At 41.0% G+C, this 12777-nt stretch overlaps 1 protein-coding gene across 3 annotated transcripts in view; it reads right to left on the bottom strand.

Annotated features, from left to right (window-relative positions):
* The window catches only part of Kif27 (kinesin family member 27), a 105350-nt gene that overhangs the window by 19278 nt on the left and 73295 nt on the right, over positions 1-12777 (bottom strand). For all 3 annotated transcript variants that reach the window (XM_037205682.1, XM_037205681.1, XM_028863210.2), the window contains exons 12-13: positions 5538-5651; positions 3641-3817 (exon numbers count right to left, since the gene is read on the bottom strand). In XM_037205682.1, coding sequence (XP_037061577.1) covers positions 3641-3817; positions 5538-5651 — 291 coding nt within the window. The remainder of the gene's footprint in view (positions 1-3640; positions 3818-5537; positions 5652-12777) is intronic.

Raw genomic sequence — 12777 nt, 5'->3', positions numbered from 1 at the left:
GTTCACCATATGTAGCAGATATCAATGCCTCATTGCTTTCTAATACCAATACTCAATATATCACAGTCTACTGATTCATCAGCTGATAAACACTTGTAGTGTTTCTATTATTTAGCTATGATTCCATAAACCTTGAAGTTTTGACATGGGCATGTGCCTTTATTTCTCTTGAATATATACCTAAGGAATTGCTGGGTTAACACATACCTGAATATTTAACCTTTAGAAGAACTCCGAGATGGTTATCCGAGGTAACTGTACCATCCTAATCCCACCAGCAGTAGACAAATGCTCCATTTTTTCCCCACTCCCTCAGCAATACTTCTAATCTGGTTTTCTAATTATAGCCACCCCAGTGAGTGGGATCTCTTTGAAGGTTGTGCTTTGTATTAATTACTTTGATGACTAACTTATGATTGTTTTCTTATGTGGTTATTTTCACTTTTCTTCTTTGGAAAAAAAGTCTTTTCAGATCCTTTCTTCTTTAATTAGGTCATATTTATTTTGTTTTTGTTTTAGACAAGATTATGCTATATAATCTTCCTACTTCAACAACCTCCCAAGTGTTAAGAGAGAACGCAGGTTACTCTTTTATTATCAAATTTTAAGTCTTTCTCAATCTCTTAGCAGATAATAAAAAATTTGCAAATACTTTCCTATATTCTGTAAGCTATCTTTTTACTTTCCTGATCATGTCTTTTAAATCTCCAATATTTTTAATATTAAGTCCAATTTATTTGTTTTTTCTTTTCCTGCTGTGTTTTAGGTGCAACATCCAAGAAATCACTACTCAAAAGTCACAAAGCAGGCCAGAGAGATGAGTCAGAAGTTAAGAGCACTTACTACTCTCACAGAGGACCCAGGTTTGGTTCCCAGCACCCATACTAGGTGGCTCACAACCACCTGTGACTTCAACGCCAGGGATCCAACACTCTCTTCTGGCCTCTGTGGGCACATACATAGATGCAGACACATGAATATAAATAAAAATAAATCTTAAAAAAATTACATTATAAAATGGCTACAGTCCAGACTGTGTGTTCTCCTAATAGTTTTAAATTTTTAGCTCTTATTTGCAGGTCAGTGAAGTATTTTAATTTTTTTGTTTCTTTTGTGGCAGGGTATTCTTATGTAGCCCAGGTTAGCCTTAAACATAATATATAGCCCAATGGGCCCAGAACTTGCAATCATCTTACCTTACCTCAGGAATGCTAGATTTACAGGTACTAAATAAATGTATGCTTGGCTTGAGTTAACTGTATGCAATGCATTTTTCTTTTCTGTCATTTCAGATAAGTATTCAGCCTACCATGGTCCTTGTCTGAAATGCATATCATCAAAGTCTTGTAAATATTCCTCAAACACTAGAAAAAATGAAATCTTTTAATGTCCCTTTTTTCTGAAAAGAATCAAGTGGGATAATAGTCTCAAGTCTGTTAAAATTTTCAAAGTATTGAGGTGGTTTTCACTCATTTATACTTCCTATTTATCTCAGTGTGTTCTTGCTTCTTAAAATACCATCTCTCAAGGCTGGAGAGATGCTCAGTGGTAAACACCAGGTGCCATTCTTGCAGAAGCCTCAGGTTTGGTTCTGAACACCCTGAACAGGTGGCCCACAACCACCTGTAACTCTAGCTACACTCTTTTCTTCAGGACACTGCACATACTTCTCAGACAGATAGACATATGCACCTAATTTTAAGAAACAAAATCTTTGTAAAAAATTACAGCTCTTTAAAATCAGAAAACAGCTGTTTTATGCTTTTTCTTTTCCCATCTCATAAAGTAAACTTTAAGATAGTATTTTACTCCACAGACCTTTACTTTCTTCTCTCTTTTGTAACTAAACATATCTTAAAGATACAGGTAATTTCTTCTATCATTCCCTTGTAATTTTGATTTGTTAAGCTTTTACTGTTCTTTTACATATTTTGAGGGATAGTTTCTATAACTTGACCCTGACAGTTTAAACAGTTACCTGGATGTGCCATCAAGAATCATGTTTGTCAGAGCGGCCACCCAAACCCTGTCTTCAATGACAACTAGACTAGCAATGGGTGACAGCAGAGTCACACACAGGTCCCGGGGGAGCAATGTTAAGAACACACCATGATCAGTTTGGACTCTCCGGTCAAGATGCTTACTGACATGTGAGCCACTGATCCTTTGTCCTATGACACAGGTGTGGACTCTCTCTGTACCCAATGCCAGCTCTAAGAGAAATTATCTTTTCAAGTCTGACAAGCCAGCTTCATTTTTAGATGCTATTAGTGAAAATACATGCAGGTAAGTCAAGAAATAGTTCCTGCTGCTTTCACTTCCACAATCATTCCTTTCTGAAAATCTGGGACTGAGGCAAACCTGTTCATAAAACTACTTCATGACTTGGCTCCTAAGGTCTAAGTCCTGCAGGAAAAGTATTTATGACATTATTCAAGTCTTTATAATTAAACAAAACAAAACAAAACACCTAACCATCATTCTACAATCCTCTTTCTTTTTATATGAATCTTGTAACCCTCTAATGTTGGGTGGCAGTGACATGTGGATAACATTTTCCAAATGCCCACTGTAGAATACCATGTAGTACAATCTATTTAAAATACCCTCTGACATCACTAATGGAGGGTGACAGGAAGGAGGGAAAGAGAGTTACTGTGGAAGGTCACAGAGCTTCTATTTGGGGGAATGAAAAAGTTTTGGAAATATATAGTTGTGACAGTTCAACAACATTGTAGGTATTAATGCCACTGAATTGTAAACTCAAAAAAAATGTCTTTTAAAGTAAATTTTAAGTTGACCATGACCATAGGCACATTCCTATAAACCTAGCAACAGACACTGAGGCAGAAGCTCATGGCCAGACCAGGCTACATAGGAGACACTGCTAAAGAACAAAATTAAAAGGTAAATCTTAGGTTCTATATATTTTACCACCATATAAAAGTGAGTAAGTAACACTTGAAGACTATGGAACATGTTACCTGAAAGCAGCAATGCTTTGATGTCAATCATTTGATAAAGGAGCAGAAGACACTGAGAATAATAATTTTGCTTTGGCTTTTAACTACAGTTTATCTTTATGTGTCTGTGTGTCCATGTATGTGAACATGTGTTTCAAGGGCAGAGGTCAGCATCAGGTGTCTTCCTCAATGGGTTTTGCACATTATGTTTGGAGACAAGGTCTCTCAGTGGACCTGGAGCTCAGTGATTTGGCCATGCTGGCCAGCCAGCCCCAGGAACTCCATCTCCGCCTCCCCAACACGGAAATTACAAGTGACTGCTTTTTGTGTGGGTTCTTGAGATCCTAACTCAGGACCTCACCCTTGGATGGAAAGCGACTTACTAAGGTTGTGATTTACCTTTTAATTTTCTAATTTTTATATGTTTATGGGTGTTTTGTCTGAATGTATGTCTGTGTTCCATGTGCATGCCTGATGCCCAAGGAGGCCAGAAGAGGACCCCCTGGAACAGGAGTTGTATATACGTGGTTGTGAGCTTCCATGTGTGTGCTGGGATCAAACCTAGGACCCCGGAGGGGCAGCCAGTGCTCTTAATCACTTAGCCATTTATCCAGCTCCAGATTTACCTTTTAGAGAGAAAATATCCTAGAAGCGGAATAAAGTGACAAACAGGATACCTGACTAGAGTGCAGCTTCTTATTTTCCAGGTGGCTCTTCTCCTGTAGCAGGGCTTCCTTTTTAGAGACGATGGCTTCACGTTTCTTCAGGTCTTCTTCCAGCATCTCTAGTTCTTGGCGTTGGTTCAAAACTTTCTCTACTTCTTCATCTAACCATTTCTTTTGCTCATCCAATTTCTACATTAAAAGAAACACTGTGGTTTGTTTCTCCCCTACCATAAACTCTTATCATTTTAAATGGCTAGAACTTTAAAAAAAATGAACATTAAAATTATTCATCTTCCCATTTGGCTCTGATGATTCTGGTTAACATGTTGCTGTGTTGTTTTGTAGAGAGTTAAAGTTTATTATCCTACAGTGTTACTCAAGCTATTTTTGCCTGGCAAAGGCATTACACTTTTCTCTACATCTATTAAAGCCAGGCTGGGCATCTCCACACGTTTAGAGGCCATGCTTCCACCATGGCTCTCTTTAAGCAGCCGTCCTCCAACCTGAGCTACCTGAAAGACTCCATGAGCAGTACCTTCCAGCTCTCTATGATTCATTTCGGACGTGCTGCCTGGCCTGCAGATGGTATCTGATACAAGGTCAAATGAGTAAGTAAATAAATGTCTTATTCAATCACCCACTGGAATAAATACTCCATGAAAAAACAAATCTACTTTATAGATTGTTAATTTCAAATATTGCAAAATAAAACAAAAGGGTGGAAGGATATACAAAGTGTGTTAGTATCCTGTTAACACAACCAGAAGCAAGTCAAATATAAATAAAACATGACTAAAATACATCCTATCACAAGCTCACTGAAATGTCATTAAAGGCACTAAAACAACAAATAAATAGAGAAGTCAACACAGCACAGAAAGAACTGGAATCTATATTAAGAGAGTGAGAAAGGAGACATGGTGTCCCAAGCCTGTAATCCTGCACTCCAGAAATTTTCAGAGGAACCTCGGCTTACCTGAGACCCTGCCACAAAACAACAACTAGAAACGAGGCAATAAGAACGCACGAGGGGAGAGAGCAGTGAGGCCAAGGCAACTAAGGCGCAAAGCCAGTTAATCTCCCAACAGACCCGTGAAGTATGGCCTTTCGAGCATTCACTCCACCCAACACTGATGCCCACAGGAGCAGCAGCCCTGCAGTTATCAGGAGTGGGAAGTGTTCAAATACTTCAGTTTAGCCTAGACCCAGGAAAAGGCCTTAGGAAGTCCACAATTAAGTTAATATTTACAGCATTTCTCAACTGTGAGTGGGGTTTCCAGTAGACAAAAAGACAATTACAATTGGTGAAAATATTTCTGGGTGCAAATGGTATCTGTGGGAATACATTCATACTCTAAATGTTACTATTAAAATATGTAAAATGTAAATATTTTTCAAATTTAAATAGATGTATTTGTATTCTGAATATGATTACAATTTTAAGTACACTGTTTTTCTTAAATAAATATTTTCAATTTCTTTGACCTTGGAAAGTAGTTTATGGGTTGTGGTTTTATTTTTTAAAATATGACACTAAAATACTCCTTAATATATTATAGTACATACATAATTTGATTCTGTTTGAATGTAGCGTTCTAGATTTTAGAAATATACCTGTCTCTCTGAGAATAAATCTGTCTGTAATGGGAATAAATATAATCTAGTATTATAACATGTATTTCATACAATATTCAAATAAATCATTTCTGCCGACATAAGAAGATAACACATTTCTGGATGAGAAATAATTTAATAAAAATTTTTGAAAGAAATATGGGACATTTTACAAACAAGCAACAAAAAAATCTAATGTCTGAAGATTTTATTCAGAATCTGCTATTTTTTAACCTATACTTAGACTCTCATCAAAATTGAAGAGCATTAGAAACACTGAACAGAGCTGACCAACCTGGAGTTGGTCCACACTTGCAAAAGGACCTTTTCTTCTGTTCGAGTTAAACCCATCGAGATCTTCAGCCTTTGGGTTCAGACCTTCTCCTTGTCCTGTTTTTAACTGCAGCTCCTGCATACAGAGAAATTAAAATGCCTTATTCACTTTCCCTGCCCGCTACCATTGCTCGTTAACTATGCAGATGACCACTCTTTCTCTGTTCCCTCCTCTTCCCTTCTCCCACTGCCCCTTTCCTTTCCAATGCTAGGTTAGACCCCAGAGCCGCACGCCTGTCAAGTGTGCTCGGTTGAGTTTACACCCACAGCCTCTGAATGATTTTCTTAGCATTCACATTCCTTGTTACAAGAGCAAAAATAAGATAGAGTGAGGTCATTTGAATTTTAAGGAAATAAAGTCGGTTTACTAACAAAACTGAATCTTTTTCATTCTTTGTATTACAAATTTCCCTGTGTTCTTCTTTTCTACCTTTCTGAGATTGTGACCCTCACAGTCACCTATGATACTTACCTGCCATAGATGTATCTGAACTTATTATAGTAGAAATGCAAGTTTCCAGTGCAGAGTAATTCTCGGGCTGGAACAATAGCTTGATAATTAAGAGTGGGTGCTCATCTTGCAGAAGACCTGAGTTGAGTTCCCAGAACCCATGTCAGGTGGCTCACAACCACTATAGCTCAAGCTCTGGGGGATCAGATGTCTCTGACCTCTGTGGGACCTGTGCTCATATGCACATACACACACACATATACAAAATTAAAAATAGTAAGTATTTTTAAAATGGGAGCCTGTAGCTTAAGATCAGACAGAACAAAGCATTGAAAAGAGCAATCTCTAAATTCATTAGCTTCTTTTCCGTCTTAAGGACTGAATCAAGAAGCCCAGTGCTCGTGGTGTCCCCCACTACCGACACCTGGAGTCAGGAAGGAGGCTGTGGATAAAATGGTTCCCATGTGCTGGACGGTAACTAAGGAGAAGAGATTCAGGAAGGAAGAGACTAAGGGGCCTGGCCTTGACTTCAAGAGACCTAAGGATTATTTACATTTTCAGAGTAAGATTTGAACAGATATTTGGTTAAATATGGATTTGTTACTGATCAACAATGGGTAAGTATAGAGATTGAAAGTGTTCAGTCACTTTCATAGCAATTCCACCTCATAATTCTTTTACCTACTGACTTCAATCAGTTAAGTCTTGTGCTGATCTGAGCATAATTTATGCCTATAATCTTGCTACTTGGGAGTTTGAAATAAGAGGATCACATGTTTGAGGCCAACCTAGACAACAATAGTGTGTGTGTGTGTGTGTGTGTGTGTGTGTGTGTGTGTGTGTGTGTGTGTGTTTTAAGTTAACCTTTAATCTCTGCTCTGGGGAGGCAGAGGCAGGCAGATCTCTGTGGTGAATTCAACCTGGTTTTATACATAGTGAGTTGCAGGACAGCCAGGGATACATAGTGAGATACTTAAAAAAAGAGTACAAGGCATAGTAGCAGGACACACCTGTCCCCTGACCCTCAGCCATGAATTTGAGACCAGACTGAGCTACGTACTGAGATCATGTCACAAAGACAAACAAGTAGAGAAAGGAATCAAAAGTGTGTGTGTGGGGGGGGGCTTTTATTAGTGTAATTTTACTTCATTTTTCTGCTAGTTTATCTTTTACAAAAGCATTGGGCTGTCACAAATGAATAAGGAAATAAAAGCTGCTTCTCAAAGATCATTTCAGGAGTGTCATCACAAAAGCAGCAAACGGAAAGATCTGAGTTCTTTCTGATGGAGCAGAAATAACAAAGATCTGTGCTGCAACCGGGCCTCTCCTGAGTTCTGGCACAGACAGGGTAGGAAAGGGCTCAGGGGAGCAGAGGGGTCTGACCCTGGGGGACAGGGGTGCTCAGCCTCTGTGAAGGAGCAGACAGGCACAGTTAGGAGACACTGACAGACTTCTTGGTACCATTTGGTGTGTATTCTAAATGGAAAAGCATGCCGGCCAGTCATTAAGGACAATTAAGGACACAAAGCTGAAGGCAGGGAAAGACCAGGCTAACAAATTAGATAAAAAGACTCAGTGGCCTCGACACAGTTTAGAATGTCATTGGAGAAAAGATGAAATAAAAGCATTGTCATGCTCTAAAGCAGAGCAGCCTGTAAGTTACTCCAGCCAGGGGCCCATCATCAAGAGCCTGGGCTAACAGGTTAAGGCAGGCCAGATTCTAGTCAGCAGTATCTTCAACTCTGTGGATGCAGCAGGAGATCCACACACTCTGGTACCAGATATGGAGATGCCATCAAGGGCAAGAAATATAGGGAAGGTGATGGACTGGACCTTCTTATTCCAGAGAACTAAGAATGATATAAAGGGAATGCTTGTGTTTCAGCACAAGCTGAGTGGACAGGTGTTTTTAAGTGCTTACCTTGTTTGCAGCATTAGTGTAGCATGGATAGGGATGCAAAGCTGAACTCTCAGAGAACCTCCCCTTTGGCTCTAGTTCATAGTCATAATTTACCCTGTCACACCCGGGAATTTCAGGACACTGAAAGAAACCTCCTTTGAGCAAAGGCACCTTAACCTGGGAGGTGAACCTATACAATACCTATTCATCTCTCCCATGTGCTACTTTAGAAACTACTGCCTTTTCTTTATAACTAATTCCTGTCACAATATAAAGTAATGGTGAAACTGGTGCCTTGTGCCGGACTTGAAAAAAACCAACCACTTAATTATAGTATTTAACTGTTGCGGAATATTTGTGCACTGTGTGAAGACGTGTTGCTGTGATCGATGCAATAGAAAGCTGAATGGCCAATAGCTAGGCACCGGTATAGGTGGGACTTCTGGGTAGAGAGAAACTGGGAAGAAGAATCTAGGCATGCAGGAGACACCAGAAGATGCAGAACAAGTCAACATATAGAAATAGGGAAGAGGTTAAAAAAAAAGCCACATGGTAGAATGCAGATTAATTTAAGCTATAAGAGCTAGTTGGGGGCAAGCCTAAGTAAAGGCCAAGCTTTCATAATTAAATGGAAGTCTCCATGTTGTTATGTGTAGGCTGGTGATCCAAAATAGTCCAACAAGAAAGCTTGCCCCATGTAACCCTTGCAGTGACACCGTGAGAACAGGACTACTGTGAACTCCGTGTCAGAAGGAAACAGCTGCTGATAAGTAAACAGCCCAGTGTCACAACACAACCCACGATTTCAGAGATTCTCCCGTATCTCCCTGCATAAACTCAGTATGGTGCTTATGACTGCAACCAAAGCACTATGGAGGCCGGGGCAGAAGGAATGCATGTTCTAGGCCAGCCTCAGTGATAGAGACACACTCTGTCTCAAAGCCAAACAAAACCTGAATCTTAGCCATAGAGATGTGGTTCGGGCACCCAGTGCATGACTCATACACAAAAGACCCTGGGTTCTGACTCTAGTGTGCCCAAGACAAAACAGAGAAGAAGAGCCCATGAACAAGCCATTCTATGCTCTGGATGGTTTAGACAAGTATAAATTAGATAAACAGACTAAAAGTTATCTCCAAACAAATGCCAAGGTATTCTTTTGGACTGAGCATGGTTCTCTGTTTTATAGGAAGGAAGGTTCTCTGTTTTATAATGTTACTACATTTGGAGTAATCTGTTTCTTTGTCTGGAATACCTATACTGAACAATTGCCACAAAGCATGTGAAAGTTTAAGTTATAGGTAGAGTTGCATTTCAACGGTTTATAGCATGGATTTAGACAGCACTATGTCTGAGGTAAGCCATGGTCTGTGTTATACAAAACCCCAAACCATAGTCTGACAGGCAGGCCTGATCCTTATACCAATGGAAGAATGTAGACCAAGACTCAGTTGCTTACAACAGAGACTAGTGATATATTGTGTACCCTAATAAAGCTTGCCTGAAGATCAGAGGACAGAACAAGCCACTGGATTAAACATAGAAGCCAGGCAGTGGTGGCACACACCTTTAATCCTAGTACTCAGGAGGCAGAGATCCATCTGGATGTGAGTTCAAAGCCACCCTGGACTACATGAGATTGACTCAGTCTAGGAGACAAACAGAGCCAGACAGTGGTGGCACACACACCTTTAATCTCAGTACTTGGGAGTCACATGCCTTTAATCCCAGCACTTGAGAGATCATGCCTTTGCTTGGGAAGCACCACATGCCTTTAATCCCAGGAAGTGAGGGCTGGGCGGAGAAAGGTAGATAAGGCTCAAGCAGACAGGAACTGAGGCTTTTTCAGGCTGAGGAGTTCTAGAGGTAAGAGGTATCTGTGGCTTGTTCCTTTTCTCTCTGATCTTTCAGAATTTACCCCAATATCTGGTACTTTTTTTTTATTATTATTTTTATTATTAAAAGACCGTTTAGAATTCGAGCAATACAGGCAGAATTAGAAACCCTACAAACTGGCAATTGACATTTCCAAGGATGTCAGATAACATCCACTCACAGGCTGTATCCAGGGGCAGTTAGAGTAGCTGCCCTATGAGGCGGTGGGTAATGGCAAACACTAATTTCAGTAGCAAAGGAAGAAAGAAAGGGAATTTTGGAAAACAGAACAGTGGAGAAAGTGTAGAGTGTATCCTAGGGGGCTTGTCCCTGACTGGGGTGCCTTCTTCCTGGCCAAGGACAAACACAGGCTACCGAATGACATAGCAGGACCAAAGGAAAGCCCCAGAAACTGCACAGAGATCATTCTAAAGGAGAGCGAGAAAGAGTGGAGAGGGAGGGGGGGAGAAGGGGAGGAAGGGAGGAGGGAGGAGAGGAGGGAGGCACTTGCAGCAGCTGCACTGGCAGAGGGAAGGGTGCCAGGAAAACCCTCTCCTCCCAGCACTCAAACAGCATTGCTAAGCAGCAAGCTGGCAGCTAGACAGTTAAGAGGTAGCGATCCCCCCTGGGATGCCTCACTATGAAAACCCAAAGCAAATGTCACAGTACTGTATTCTGAGATTTGAGCTGGAGAATATCTCTAACTAAAGAGGGAAAATCTGAACCACAGTATTCCATGAGGTGGGGATCCGACCTAGGCTAGGGATCCCAATGGCTCATAGAGACAGGCCCAGCACCCACGCTAGGCTATACTAGGGACCATACAGAAGGCGGCCCAGCACCCACGTTCACATGAAGAGTTAAATAGTCAGGGCCAGCACTAGAGCACAGCACAGGACAAACACAGACGACGCACACAGTCTTTCCTTCATGGCTACACCTCCCTCATTTAATATCGACCCGCAAAGTCAGCAGACCAGCTGTTTACCCTGTTTACTCTCCTCCCTTTTTCTGACAGGCTGTCACCTCCCAGGCGCTGGGCTGTTCTGGTGTCTGACCTCTGCCTTCCCACCTTTAGCTGCCTTATCATCTCTCATCCCTTCTTTTTACTTCTCCCTCTTTACATTCTCCTCTGTTCTAACGCTAACCCTGAATCCTGTCTTCTGTGTCCCTTAGCCCTGGGGACCAGGATTGAATATGTTGTGCTACCTTGTGCCTGTACTCTTCCAAATCTCTAGAGTCCAAGAGCTAAGCTTTTTGTCAGGATATAAATCTGTAGCCTATTTTAACCTTGAAATTGCAATCCTCCTGCCTCAGTCCCTTGAATGCGGGAATTCCAAGCCTGAGCTATCAGATCTAGGTTACTCTAAATACAACATTCTTTAACTGTCGTCAGTAATCTACCCATTGGATGTCTAGACTTAACTCATCCAGCTTTGTGCCCTTTAACCAACATTCCTCCATTTCCCAATCCAAACTCAGTTTTGACAACATCCTCTTCAGTTCCATCAGGAAGAAAGAATGGTGTCTTCAACAGATGGCGCTGGTACAACTGCAATTCTACATGCAAAGGAATGAAGCCAGGCCCATGAATCACACCATATGGGAAAACTGACACCAAGCAGATTAACACTCTGACTGTATCAGCTACAACCACACAACTTCTGTGAGTAAATACAAGCTAAGTTTTTCATGACCTTGGACTTGATAGCAAAAGCAATAGATAAAGTGGGCTTCAAAATTTGAAGCTTTTGTGCATCAAAAACATTACAGGGATGTAATGAGGATGCAGCTCAATTGGTGGAGGTCCTATCTAGGATGCAGGAAGTCCTGAGTTCAGTCCCCAGCACCACATAAACTGGACATGGTTGTGCATGCCTGTAATCCCAGCACTCAGGGAGTGGAGCCTATATGACTGGAAGTTCATCAAGGCCATCGGTTCGTTACATAGTGAGTTGGAGGCCAGGCTGAACCTTGTCTCAAAAAAAAAAAAAAAAAGAATAGCATTATACCCCATATTATTGGACCTTTCAACACCCTGCCATGGAAAGGGGAGGGACTCATGGACTCCTACACCCAACAAGGATTTATAAGCAGTTAACAGTTGACAGGGGAGGGAGAAACCTTTCTTCAGTGGTGTAGCCATTGGTAATGAGGACATGCTCCTGTAGACAACCCAAATGAATCACTGGGTAACAACAACAACAAAAAGACATGAAAACAGAAGCGGAGTGAAGTGAGATTGGAAGGGAAAGAGAAGTAATAGGAGTGAGATGGGGTGAAAGAGGGTAGTGGGGGAGCGGGGAGACTTCCAAATACAGTAGGTGCATGTATGAAAATGTCATAGTCACCAACCCCACATCTGACAGGGCCAATATCCACTATATATAAAGAACTCAAGAAACTAGACATCAGCAAACCAAACTGGTTTCTCAAATGGCTGAGAAACACTTAAAGAAATGTTCAATCTCCTTAGCCACCAGGGCAATGCAAATCAAAACAACTCTGAGATTCCATCTCAGCCTGTCAGAATGGCTAAGATCAAAAACACAAGTGACAGCTCATGCTGGAGAGGATGTGGATCAAAGGGAGCACTCCTCCATTGCTGGTGGGAGTGCAAACTTGTACAGCCACTATGGAAATCAATATGGCCATTCCTGAGAATCCTGGGAATCTATCTACTCCAAGACCCAGTTATACCACTCTTGGGCATATACCCAAAGGATACTCCAGCCTACAGCAAGGAGACTTACTCAAGTATGTTTATAGCAGTTTTATTCATAATACTCAGAAACTGGAAACAACCTAGATGTCCTTCAACTGAAGAATAGATAAATAAAATCTGGTGCATTTACACAATGGAGTATTGCTCAGCTGCTCAAAAATGACCACATGAAATTTGCAGACAAATGGGTGGAACTGAAAAAATCATCCTGAGTGAGATAACCCAGACCCAGAAAGACAAACATGGTATGT

This window comes from Peromyscus leucopus, chromosome 5, assembly GCF_004664715.2.
Source record: "Peromyscus leucopus breed LL Stock chromosome 5, UCI_PerLeu_2.1, whole genome shotgun sequence".
NCBI classification, from domain to species: Eukaryota; Metazoa; Chordata; class Mammalia; order Rodentia; family Cricetidae; genus Peromyscus; species Peromyscus leucopus.
The sequence above is the reverse complement of the archived record's forward strand: the minus strand, read 5'-3'. Positions and strand labels throughout refer to the sequence as shown.